At 42.4% G+C, this 13,953-nt stretch overlaps 1 protein-coding gene across 1 annotated transcript in view; it reads right to left on the reverse strand.

Annotated features, from left to right (window-relative positions):
* Nucleotides 1-13,953, reverse strand: part of ADAMTS5 (ADAM metallopeptidase with thrombospondin type 1 motif 5) — a gene marked incomplete at its 3' end in the record, with an annotated part of 56,610 nt that overhangs the window by 26,650 nt on the left and 16,007 nt on the right. The window contains exon 2 of the mRNA XM_018555363.1: nucleotides 774-906. Within this exon, the coding sequence (XP_018410865.1) occupies nucleotides 774-906 (133 nt within the window). The remainder of the gene's footprint in view (nucleotides 1-773; nucleotides 907-13,953) is intronic.

The following is a 13,953-nucleotide window of genomic DNA, read 5'->3' on the forward strand; positions in this document are numbered from 1 at the left end:
CCCCCCCCCCCCCCCTGCTGGCACAGCGGCTGTTTCCAGTGATAACAGAGGAGAGATCAGCATTTGCCAAATGCTGAACTCTCCTCCTCTCTCTAAAGGTGCCTTTAGCTGTCCTTTCTCTGGCTGCCATAGCCAGAGAAGAAGCTGGTGAAGCAGATCTCTGCTTTATCAGCTTTGGGGTCCCCAGGTGACCCCCTAATGTCTCCATAAAAAGTACCTGTCATTACCTTGTTAGCCCCCTATGTGATAGTAAAAAAGTTAACTGTAAAAATCAAAAAGAAAATATATATAAAAAAAGTAAAAATGCACAAAAAATATTCAAGTCCCCCGACCCCGCATGCACCCACATATAAACGTAAATACGTGTTGGATGCACCTACGGGCATAACAACGGCAAAACAAAGATTACGCCACACATGTTACATGTCACCGCAAATGTCAGAGTGCGAGCAATAATTCTAGGGCCATCAATCACTGATAACACTAACATGATGAGCGGTTAAAGCCTTTAAAGTGTCACCTATGGCCAATTTTAGGTATTGTAGTTTTTTTGCGATTTCGCAATTTACCTGAATTGAATACAGTAAAAAGCTGTTGTGCGCATCAGGCCGATGACATTAAATTGTGTTGTAAATAACCCCAGGTGTATAGGTTAATCCTCCTTTTAGCAGCAGTAACATGGAGGCCTGGATTTCATTGACGGGTATTTGGGTTACTAATGCAGCTGTTTAAAGTGTTTGATTTGGCCGGAGAACAGAAACAGCACTACATACCAATTTCATGAGCGACGGTGAAAGCTGCGTGGAGGCCGTCATCTTCAATTACCGCACAGCTGCGCTCCGGCGAGCATACAGTCCCCACGTCTGCCATTCCCAGGGTATCACATGAATGGTGCCCACATAAATCCTAGCCGGGAGAGAAGAAAAAAAAGGGGAAAAAACTAAGTCAGGCAGATGTTGTGTACATACACCGACGAGGAGGAACAACATGCTGTCAGCCACTTGCACAGAGGAATCTGCTGGCTCTTGGATGCCAGGCTGGCAGGAGAGTCGGGGATTACACACATCACCTGTCTATGTGAAAACACTTCCTTGCCAAGTGAAGTTCAGATTTCCTTGTTATTCTGAATGGAGCTCAATGAAAAGTAACTGCAAGTGAACTCTGTTGATCAGTTCACTAGACACAACTTGAGTGTCTGAGATATTTATAAAATAAAGGCTGGAGTTTTGTTTCACCTTTTTTCGCTTTTGTATGTAGTTTTTCCTCCTGACATCATACAGTAATTGCATTTAAAGTCTAAATCAGCCAAATACATACCAGGTGCATAAAAATAATCGTACATCTTGTCTTCTTTTGGAAGCAGCAGCACCTGAGTAGAAAAGCCTGTCCCCTACCCAGCAGGCTGCATAGAAGGTCTCTTGCTGCCTGTGTGGAATCAGTGGTCTCTCTGCCGAGGTCCAACACACCTCTAGCTGTGTCAGAGCCAAAGCTCTCCAATTGGCAAGGAGCGTGAGGTCTGCTGATTGCAGAGGGTGTGTTGGACCTCTGCAGAGAGACCACTGCTTCCATAAAGAGAGCCTTTCCTGCAGCAAGCAGGCTTTTCTGCTCAGGCTGTGACTGCCTTCTGAAGAAAATGGCTGTAAGGCTTGTTTTGATATACCTGGAATTAAGTTAGCTTGTTTCAAATGAAGGTTTAGTTTAAGAGTTCCTGTAGGCAAGCAAAAAACAACATGTAGTAACATATTGTATGTGCAATAAGAATGTACACACTGTAAATGGTTGTGTAATAGGTTAGTGGTACATACATACATACATACATACATACATACATACATACAGGTAATACATTAATAGATAAAATAATAGCTATACATCTGTATATGATTTTTTTCTGATTCAATAAATGTTTTCGCTTTTAAACTTGTGTGGGGATATACAAAAGGACAAAGCTGTACAGATCACATGCATGACAAAAGTAGTCAAACTCTTCAACAATCGAGTGGAATTAGAAAAACAACCTAATTAGCATCTGTAGAGAATTTCATACATAGGGCTCGAAAAATGCACTCGTCCACTCGTCTGTGACGAGTGGACGCCAGTGCTGGACGAGTAGCTTCCCGACCGGCTGTTGTAATTAAACGGCAGGCCGGGAGCTTTACATTCATTTTAACTCCTTTACGCCGCCCGCGGCGAACCGAGGAGCAGGAGAGCTGCCGCCGGCCAGTGGACTGCATTACCCAGCAGTCACCCTGGCGCAACGGAGGTGTGGCCGTGAGGAGACGGAAGGGGCTTCCGACGTCCAGAGAACACAGGTCATGCTGACTGGTGAAATTTTTGACTGACTGGTGAGACACCGTCAAATTTTTCAAGCCCTGTTCATACATATATTACAGTATCAAAATAAATCCCAAGTGGTATTATATTGCAATTTATGGACATTGGTAATTATCTGTTGAGCTATTCAAGAGGGTATACTGTGCTGTGTATTTATAGACAAGAGGATATACTGTGCTGTGTATTTATAGACAAGAGGATATACTGTGGGGTGTATTTATAGACAAGAGGGTATACTGTGCTGTGTATTTACAGACAAGAGGGTATACTGTGCTGTGTATTTACAGACAAGAGGGTATACTGTGCTGTGTATTTACAGACAAGATGATATACTGTGCTGTGTATTTACAGACAAGAAGATATACTGTGCTGTGTATTTACAGACAAGAGGATATACTGTGCTGTGTATTTACAGACAAGATGATATACTGTGGGGTGTATTTATAGACAAGAGGATATACTGTGCAGTGTATTTTTTTTATATCCAGTATATCCGGGTTATATATATATATATATATATAACATTTGTTTTCTTCCCATTCACACAGCACAGATGTACCTGCAATTTTGCAGGACAAAGGAGTGAATTGTTTATAAATACACTCCTTTGTATTGCATCTGTGGATATAAACCTAATCACAAAAATCTGATATTAGCCTTAAAATATGAAAAACATTTCAATTGTCGTCAATATTTGAATATCTGCAGCTTCAATAAAAATAATACCTGCCATATAGGTCCTTGTTCAGACACTTCCAGTAAAGAGTGACAATGCTCTGTCCCTGTCTCCCAGTTGTTCTCCTGCTTTGTCACCCGGTGATGTGGACGTTTCTGATTAATACTACAAGTGGGTATTTTAAAGGCAGGCATGGTTCGAAGTTGTCACTATCAGGAGACCCACCATGAGAAAAGCCATACAGTCAACACTGCAATGAGTGTAGACAGGATGCAGAAGCAAAGAGGCCACAGGAGATCAGCAACACTGGAATGCAACACAGGATGAAAAACGGAAAAGCAGTATGTATTTTATTTAATAAGAATAGCTTGTTGTTCATACACAATACTTTAGAGAACTAAATCTCATATATTTAGGGTTTACGTGTGCTTTAACTGTGTGCATTTAAGCACTTCAGGTGGGAGGCCGTTTTAAAACATCCGCCCTCTGAAGTGGTTATACCAAAAACATGGCTGCAGATGCAGCCATGTTCTTGGCACCGTTGTAAACAGCCGGCAATGGCTGATCAGGAACAAGCGATCCGCCAGATCCGCTGTAGAGCCGCTGGATCGTTTGTACCAAGCGGCGGAGTGTGACCTCCCACCCCCCTCGGCTGCTGTAGTCTACCCCAGGCTCCACTGCATTGACCGGAGCGTGATCAGCAATCTTCTAGCCACTGATCTCTCCTCCGATCACTGGACCCGGAAGTGATGTTTATTACATTACTTCCGGTTTCACTGTTTACATTCTACAGCTCCTAGATCTCTGCTTCCTCAGCTACTTTGAGGTCCCTAGGTGACATTAGGGGTCTGAAACGTTGGGCGGGCCAATGTGTGCAAACGAAAATTGCATCACACATGTTAATTATTGCTGCGAACGCCAGAGTAAGAGTAATAATTCTGGAGCCATCAATCGCTGTTAACACTAAACTGATGAGCAGTAAAAGTTTTTAAAAGCGTCGCATATGGGACATTTTTGTGTATTGCAGTTTTTTGCATTTTCACGAGCTCACACAATTTTAAGGCTTGACATCAATGGTATCAATTTACCTGACATGACCCAATCTTTTATATTTTACCAAAAAATTGGGTATTATATTCTGTTTCTGTGCACTAAATTTAATTTGTGTATTTTATGCTGAAAATACTGGTTAAAACATTTGCGCAAATACCGTGCGACATAAAAAATTGCAACTAGCATTTTTTTTATTCTACAGGGCCTCTGCTTTTAGAAAATACATAATTGTTTGGGGGTTTAAGCTGTTTTCTAGCCAAAAATTCAGATGTTATCATGTGTGTGCAAATAGTAGGGAATTGCTCCGGACAGCAAGTAGTTAAAGTAGATGAAAGGCCTAATCCAGGGCAGGGGTAGACAAATGAATATGGAATTTAGGAGCCAGTCTGTACAATACAGGAGCCATCTCCATTGATAACAACAAGAGAAAACCGAAAAATTAGGTGTCGGCTGTAACTTTTAAGGAGCATTGGCTACCTGGCTCCTGGGATTCGTTAAGCACTGATCTAATAAATATTTTGTTTGCTAAAGCACTGTGTATCCATCAACAACTGCCATTTCTTTTTTGTATTTAATACAGTTTTCACCGTTGTTGTATAGCAGCACTGTAGCCTCTTTGCTAGCCCGAATTTATCCAAAATTAAAAAAAAGGTTTTTGTTGGAGTTGAGCTTTAAATCAAAAAGCTATACAAGTCCCCTAGTGGCATTTTCTGGACCTTTTGGGATGGGTCAGGTTGGAGGGTCTATAGAAGGAGAGCTGACGGTGTGAAAGAGGGAACGTTGTGCGGAAATCTCCCATCTGCACTCCCAAGAAATTCAAAGCCAGTAGTTTATTTGGTTCATTGGTGATCACCCATACCTGAAATGTCCCTTTTCAACTGATCCTTTCTGATATACAGGTGTCAACATACAATGCTCACTTCTGGTCTTTCAAAGGTGACGTCTGCATGGAAGAGATACTTAAAATGACTTAATTCTACAGGAATATTACCAGGAATGACCCTTCGGTATAACCACATTCTCCTTTTAAGAAGCAATTAGATAGATGGTGGCTATACAATCTTCTCAGGGTCATCAGCAGCTGATGTCAGTATGTGATGGAACTTGAGAAGATATTTTCATTTCAGTGTAAATGCGGATGAGCATTCCTGAACAGGATTTTGTTCCCTCCATTTGATCAATCTAGGCCACGCTTCCTTTGATTTCTTACTACAGACCTGAGCTAAACCTAAAATAATAATCTGATAGGGGAAGAGGAAAAGTATGCAAGACTGAAAGGTGAATTTGGGTGAGGATATTATTATAACCAGACAAATGTTCTCAGCTGCTCACAGAATGATGGGCTTTTTAGGAAAAAATAGTAATGTTTGTGGTTTGTGCTTCCTTTAACTCAATTCCAGTTTATGAACTTCATTGGGAACCACCGTTGACACAACTTGACAGTAATCAGTGATGAATCACAGAAGGAAAGGTATTTAAAGGTATGAGGCCATAGGAGAACAGAATACAGGAGTTTGATTTGATTTAAGGGGACATTGTTGGTTGCATTCATTCCTAAATTGAATCTGAAGATTTAGTAAAATAGCTGGAGTAGATACATTCCTTCATTTCAGTCATTGTCTGCAGTTACATACAGATGAAGACAAGCTGAAGGTCAGCAATGCAATGTGGCAAAGTGTGGAGTAGAAGAATCACTGCTGCAAAGAAGATGTGGAAGAGGAAGGAGGGCAACCTCTGCTACTGAAGGCAAGTAAAGAAGCGTAAAGATTTCTATCCATAGTAGGCAGCCCCTTTGTCCATTTTCTTTTTCTAGGCTAACTTGGGTGTTGCTCTCAGTACCCTGCTAGTGCTGCTATCAGCCCTTGGGGCTCCTCTCTATGCCCCTGATCTTCAGCCGGCTGTCAGGTAAGACCTCAACTTCTTCAAACACATCCTAACCCTCTCCTTTTCTGTTTCTATGCATAGTCACACAGACCCTTTGTCCATTTTTCTACTTTGTGTCTAACTTTAGTATTGCTCTCAACCCTTGGAGATTCTTCCTATGCACCTGACCTTCAGCTGTCAGTCAGGTAAGACTCATCTCTTCAACCTCACATTCAAACTCTCTCCTGTCCCACTTCTACCCATATTCACACCGACCCTTTGTCTGTTTTTCCTCTCTGGATCTAACTTTAGTGTTGCTCTCAGCACCTTCCTACTAAATTCCGCCCAACTGAAGAATTGCTGCAATTTTATATACCATATCTGCTAAGCATGAAAGAAAACCTGAATAAAATGGAACTCACAGAGGCTTTTTGACTGCTATTTTGCTATGCAAAGTGCGTCTCACCATCCCTTGTAACATCTGAATGTAGACCAAGAGATTACAAGGCTGAAAACCCTTATGTTACTGAAATTCCATACAAACAGCTCAACATTTAATCATCCTTGGTATGACTGACATAGGTGAGTGGCTGGTTAGCCAAATTTTAGCTTTTTTTTGCCTGTTAGCCGTATGATTGGGAGACCAGGATACATTTATAAACACATTGAGGATTCACAGTTTATGAATATTCTGGATATATTCTTAAAGGAAGAACTATTCACCCAGACATACTTAAATAGAAGGTTGAATGGGGAACTACATATGACAGTCTATAGTTAACCTAAAGCAACACTGTCTGGAATACAGCTGTGAACATCACAAACGATTACAGTGACTGTGGTCATTCTGGGACAAATCAGTCACATGATTTAGCCACCGTCTGTGTGTTGTCATCAGTGGTTTTCTGTGAACTCTACCCTCAACATCTCAGCAGAAAGTTACATCCTGTGGTAAAGCCACCCAGATAGATGATTTTGGCTTTGGCCTAGTAAATCCTGAATTGTATGGTTTACACATCATCAGCCCAGTGCAGCCTTTGTCACACTATAGATACTTATAGATATTTCTTATCCAAGCTTACTTCTACAATATATACAGTAATACGAACATATCTCTCTAAGCATCTACAAAACTAATAGGGTTATTCACTCAGCTCCCGAAGGCAGCCGAGTGAATAACCGAGCCGAAGTGAAGTGAGCCGAACGCTGTTCGGCTATTCACTTTGGCTCAGTACGGCTGATTTCAGCCGTACATCGGCTGATTTCAGCTGTACATCGGCTGACAACAGCCGTATATCCGCTGCACTTCGGTCAGGCGAACATGTTCGGCTGAGCCATAGTGCAAAAGGACTTCGACTCAGCTGATCCAACATCTGGGTCGGCTGAGCCCGAAGCTCCAGCAGCTCACTCGCTGCTGTTCGCCCATATGCCGAACAGCAGTGAATGAATAGCCAAATAGCCGAATGCAGCATTCGGCTCGGCTATTCTGCTCGGTACCTCCGTGGTACCAAGCAGAATAGAAAATCAATGAAAAAAGTAAAAAAAAAAAGATTTTTTAAATGTAAATAAATATTACATTTAAAAAAATAAATAAAGATAAAAAACAAAACAATTGGACGGAGCTAACAGTGATAGCTAGCTCCACCCAACTGTTTCCTATTGGCCGGCACCTGCTAGAATCTTCTAGCAAGTCCCGGCCAATGAATAACAACTGGGTGAAGCCATCCATGACGCCACGGCCGGCTCCGCCCAGTTGTTATTGTTTAATGACAGTTCAGCATCCCCAGGTCATTTGGGGATGCTGATCTGTCATTACAACTGGGCGGAGGCAGCCGTGAGATCAGAGCTGGCTCCGCCCAGCTGTCATTTTCGGGCCAAAAGGCCGGCGAACGGCTGGCTGACACTTCGGGTGAATAGCCCGTGCAGCAGCCCTTCGGGTCGACTGAACCGAAGGGCTCCCACAACCGAAGCTAGCCGAAGGATCAGCCATAGCTACGGCTGGATCCTTCGGCAGCTTTGTGAATAGACCCCTAAATTTAGGTGGAATCCCAGGTAAAATGGCCCCTCTTCAAGTCAAGGTTTGCAAAGAAAGCAGAGCGACAAATGTCTCCGATCCAAAGCTGACTCCTCTCTGCTTGCAGGCACTTCCGATCCAGCGGTGTCTGCATGCGGGTGCACGCGTTCGTAGACTTACCTTACGTCTCTGCTCATCTCCCGTCCGAGAATCCGAAGTGCGCATTCGCCCGACCCAAGATGCTTTGCGGCCGCCGAAGCAGTTTCGTTTTCTCGGACGGGAGCGCGCAGCAAAAACAAGGTAAGTGTAAACCGCTGTTAAAGCGTTCTTTAAAAAAACGTTTTGCCTATATCTACTGCTTGATAGCAGTAGATATAGGCAAAAAAAAAAAAACGGAGGCTTTAGAACCCCTTTAATTTTCATTTGATGATCCTAAGTGGCTACACTAATTTCTCCTACTAATTTGTATCTATAGAGAGACCCCAGGCTGGACATCAGACAAATCTGCCTTTGTTCATCTCCATTACACTGGCGATGATTGGATAAGTAGTTTACAGAGCAAAGATGACATTGTTTTGCTTTCAGTTCAGGACAACATTTCTTGTGTGTGCCTGTCGCCCCCTTATGGCCGGAGCATTCCAGGGTACACGGTTCCACATGTCCGGCATCGCACCCAACTGAGTGAAATCACTGGTTGCCAGAAGCTGAGTGGGACGCTCTGGCTGGTGTCCCGCCCAGCTTCTGGCAACCAGTGACATCGGTGAGCTAGGCGATGGTAATGTGCTAGCCCTGCCATATCACCTGACAACGCCTCCTCCTAGGAAAGAGCACCACCAGCATACATACACACACGGCCTCAGGTGGCAAAAAGTGTAGAGCTGGCCCTGGAGGTAAGTATAACTCCGTGCTAGCCTATCACATAGACAAAATTAGCATATATCCTTCATTAGCTGGGCGGAGTGGTAAAGGAAATTGTAACTGCCCCGAATTAATGCTTAGTGCTGCTCTCTATGGTACTGTCCAATAAGTACCTTATAGTAAATACAGCTATATACATACCCTTAAAATTTTGCCACCCCAGACCGTGCCAAAATGGCAAGTCCACATCTGCACAAAAGTTTGAAGAAAATGTATCTTGACACATAAAAGTAGAAAAGGTATAAGATTATAAACTCTTAACGTCAGGCGCTAGACGTATGCCAGGTGGACAGACATGTTTCAACTTCCCTGAGGAAAAACACGCAAGAATTCTGCAGAGAAAAAAATACAGATTGTTGACAAAATTCCTGTTTTATAACCAAGCATAATGTTGAAGCTTGTCTATAAGCAATCTGCTTCTAGGGTTCGGCATGGATGAAATAAGGTGATTAGACAAGTATCTATAGTAGTCTCATCACAGGTGACAGGATTAACATACGTATAGAAGCGCCAGTGGTTCTTGCGTGTTTTGATTAATCCATTCACTCAACGCCATATGCTTGTGGGTTTTTTTTTTTAAACTTTATCATCTGGAGAATTTCAGGAATACTGCAGCTCGATGATAACGGGACCTTTGATATAATTACAAAAGACTTCAATATCAGAGAGGCTCGGTTGTAATTTGCGAGACCCGTCTCTTCCCTGCATCTGTGACAAAGAAAATGTGATTTCATGCTGCTTGGCCAGGGACTAATTATTCATTCGAAATTTCAGCTTCTAAAAAATTAACCATTATTAATGTTAAAGGGGGAGTTCAGAATATATACTACCACATTGTTTGCAAGCAATACACAAATACCATAACTACCTATTTTTAATACGTGTTCAGGACTGTAGCAAAAATGTGATGGGGGCCCCCCTGAAGCCCTCTCTCTGAGCTGTGAATCTGAAGTCATCTTTTTACTGTAGATTTTACAGTGGATTAGCATTGTCATCAACTGCAATCACTCCAACCCTTAATGATACAGTACTGTATTATCATCACATGTTCTAGGTTTAATTTGCCTCAGCAACCTAATGGGGCCCCCTTCCATCCCCAGGCCCCATAGCAGCCACCTGGGCTGTTATGACTATAGTTACGCCACTACATGTGTTGCTAAGAGTGAAATGCAGACAGATATAAAAAAAAATGTAATGCAGTTATGTGTTCATTAGAAAAAAATATTATGTGTATGTTTACAATTAGTGAGCAGACAGATGACTAATTACTGATCTGTTGCTGCTCATTCACTGTCCAGTAACAGGCTGGGGGCAGAGAGATGACCAGGCTGTATTGCTGAACTGCAGTAGAGAAAAGTCAAGTCACCATCCTGGCTCTGATTTTTGGGATGGCTGTATAAATCTCAGGACTGGTTGGACCAAAATATAAATCTTTTCACAGTTAAACAACTCTCATAAATGTATTTCAATGGTGCATTTAACTGTTACTCTAGTCAAAACTTCAACTTAAAATCTAAACCTGGACCTAACCCATAACCCTAAACATAACCCCTAAACCAAGGTTTAAATCTCAAAGTCAGGCAGGTGTATTGCAATGTGGTCACACTATGAAAAAGGAATTCTGTAAATAAAATGTGGTCAAAATGTCTTCATCACATGATACTGAGGATCCATCACATACATATGTCTTTATGAATTAGGAGGTTTCTTATAATATCACACAATCATTGTAGCCAGTGTGATTCATAGGTTAGAGAGCTCAGTATGGTGGGGCCACTTCCAGCGACGGTTACAATAAACCAGAAAAAAAAAAGGCAAGTAGTATATGGAACTTCTGAATACAGCATGTTTCGCCTCACAGCTATCACCAGGTGTACAGGCGATAGAGTAAGCAGGTATAAAAATAACAGGCTGTGAGGTCAGGAATAGGGTTGCCACCTGTCCAGGATTCACCCGGAGAGTTTGGGTTTTGAATGCTGTGTTCGGGTTTCATGGCAGCAGAAACTCGGACACAAGATGTCAGGCAGACAGGGGCAACTAAAATTAAGATAGGGGCTACTGGCCCCCCACTGAAAATAGTCTCAACTGTGATATTTACATATGAAGGGGTGGCACTATTTACATATGAAAAAGCCGCAAATCATTCTTCCAAGAAAATTTCCGTGTGTCGCTAGAGTGTTCGGGTTTCGATGGAAGAAAAGGTGGCAACCCTAGTCAGGAAGCAGCTCAAAAACTATACACAACTACATACAAACTGGTGACAAAAGATACTTTTAAGATGATATACATATAAATGATTCTTAGTCATTGCAGGGGTTACCAAATGTCTCTGAAAGCACAGCTAGACAGTAGGGTAGTCTGCATACTCTAAGAGTCTAAGCGGTGGCAGCATATCAACCAACAATGACTTGAAAGACATGAGGCTTATCAAAGGTAGCAAAGATCTGTCCAGATAATGCAGAGCAGTTGCTAATATTGAAAGCTTGGGAAGAATTATGGTGGCCATTCCACAGCACCTCCTACCCTTTTGTGGCAGTGCTTGCAATGCAGCCCTTGGCTTGCTTGTGCTAGGCCTCACCCCTGGCCCGCACAGCAATTTAACGGTTTTACTCCTATAAAACACTGTCAGGGTTATTCACAGAAGGGTGAAGAATTTGGAGAAGGCCGGAGAAGTGAACAATCTAGGACTACATAGCTGAACTGGAAAGTGAGCTGAATTGGACAATTTTTTCCAAATCAGCTATGTTGTTCTAGATTGTTCACTTCTCATGTCTTCTCCAAACTCTTCACCCTTTTGTGAATAACCCTGTGAGTGTTGTAATTCAAACATTAAACTTTTAGGGGTTTATACACAGCATTCAACATCTATGTTACTTAGGCAAAGGTCTTACTATTCATCAAACATTGGGTGAAGCAATGTAAATGATGGTTCAGATGTGGCCCAAATGTAGCAGACAAGATGCAAAGCAATCTTAAGCAAACACAGGCCTATATATCAAGCTGTCGGGCTCAGCACACTCTTGAGGGACACTCAGCTGGGGTTGTTATTAGAAGTTTAAACTATGTGTGAAGTGCAGGACCTAAAGCAAAATTTTGATGGGGGTCCCCATGACTTACTGTCCTAGTAGTGATCTCTTTTTTGGTAGCATACACTGCCCACCCAATAGTAGCCATTTTGACACTGGTTGTCAGCAAACAATACTGCAGACTTTATAACCCCCCATTTCCTTTTTGCTTGTGATATGATCCCTTTCCAAGACTGCTGGCCAATCTCTCACTAAAAGTGACATCATACACTTAAACTTAACCGGTTTGGGTGTGTGGATCGACTCACGGCAAGTCAAATTTGGAGGGGTCTTTTCAATCTGGAAGAGGGAGTGCAATGAATAAAAAAGGGAGGGTGAGTTTTTTCCCCAAACCCTTTGCAGACCCCAACCATGCCCCCCTCTTTCCCTCAGGTCCCATAGTAAAGACATGAGCTGCTATGAATATAGATATCTTAAGTTATGCCCTTCACCAAATATCCCTTCTTGACATCCTTTGAGCAGGCTTAAGGATTGCTTCATATTTGGTGGATTATAAAAGAGACCTTTTTAATTCCTGCACACTCAGTAACAAACATTATACTGATTTATTTCACTATGTGTATATGTGTATCAGTTCCACTCTTACTAGATTGGCCAGTATTTCACTCTGAGTTTTCATATTGTAATATGACAACACTTATCTTTTTGTCCCAAGATGAACATAACCACGAATAGAAAAGATCAGAGAATCTTGCAGCACACAGGCAAGTTGATACATGCAAAGCACTTAAGTAAATAAAGAACTAGATTAAAACGGTCACTAAACCCAATAAAAAAAAAATATAGAATATTCCTGACCTTCATAAATGGCCACCTTTAAAAGAGAACTATGGGGTACGTGTTTTTCCCCATAGTTCTCTTTAGGGTCTCGGGAGGACATATACTAACCTCCTCCCGTGACTCAAAGCTCAGTATATCATGGGCTATTGCCCACAGTATACTGAGAGCGCCGCAGCCGGGACGTATCCCGACAATACTATCGAGATCCATTCAGCTGCGTGAGTGACAGCTGGATCTGCCTATCTAGAGGCAGAGTCAGCTGTGCCCGGGGGGAATCCCTGTGGGGAGCGGTGACTGACAGTCACCGCTCACTGCAGGGAGACGATTGGGAAGTGAGCGGATCAGTGCATGTTTCTGCTCACTTCCCGATCGATAGAGCCGACCTGTGACAGCTTATTTGTCACAGGTTGGCTCTAACTATGAGGATGAGTGGAAATCACTCACCTCATAGTTCTCCTCCTAATAGCAATATGTGATTGTTTATGTACAAATATATATGTAATAATTATGCTAATTTTCTTTTATGAAGGTGGCTACGCTGGCTCTACATGGTCCTATTTTATGCGTGATGCAGTCACCCTCCTTGATGCTTTACTGGTATAGACTACATGGCTACGTGCTAATGCATCCAGTGTCAAAACGTAATACCTCTTTCCTATGCAAATCAGACCATTCATCACATCCCACCCAGGGCCATAACTACAGATCACAGGGCCCCGTAGCAAAAATTTGATGCGCCCCCCTGACTACCTCTCTCGGAGCTGTGAGTAACGATGGCGAGATCCCAAAGATTCCTTTTGTGCATCCGAAGTTGTCTCTACACTGTAAACCTTAACACCAACCCTTAATGCTACAGTACTGTATTATCTTCACATGGTCTATGTTTAATTTGCCTCAACAACCTAATGGGGCCCCCTTCCATGCTCAGGCCCCATAGCAGTCGTTTGGGCTGCTATGGGTATAGTTACACCACTGATCCCGCCTACACCGTGTGTAATTTTGAAAGATGTAGTCTGAGGAGAGCAGTTACACTGCCTGGGGAAAAAAAAGTCACCACCTTGCAAAATAGGAAACATCCTTCCATTGGATAATAACTGCAGTGATTAATATTTTTCATCTGGTAACAAATGAAGTCAGCTGCCAACCTTAATATACTGAATGACCAGGTTTTTCCATCAATGGATTTTTTCTTCCCTGATGGCACTGCCATATTCCAAGATGGCAATGCC

Source organism: Nanorana parkeri, unplaced genomic scaffold (assembly GCF_000935625.1).
Source record: "Nanorana parkeri isolate BGI_ZX_2015 unplaced genomic scaffold, ASM93562v1 scaffold194, whole genome shotgun sequence".
In the NCBI taxonomy this organism is placed as follows: domain Eukaryota; kingdom Metazoa; phylum Chordata; class Amphibia; order Anura; family Dicroglossidae; genus Nanorana; species Nanorana parkeri.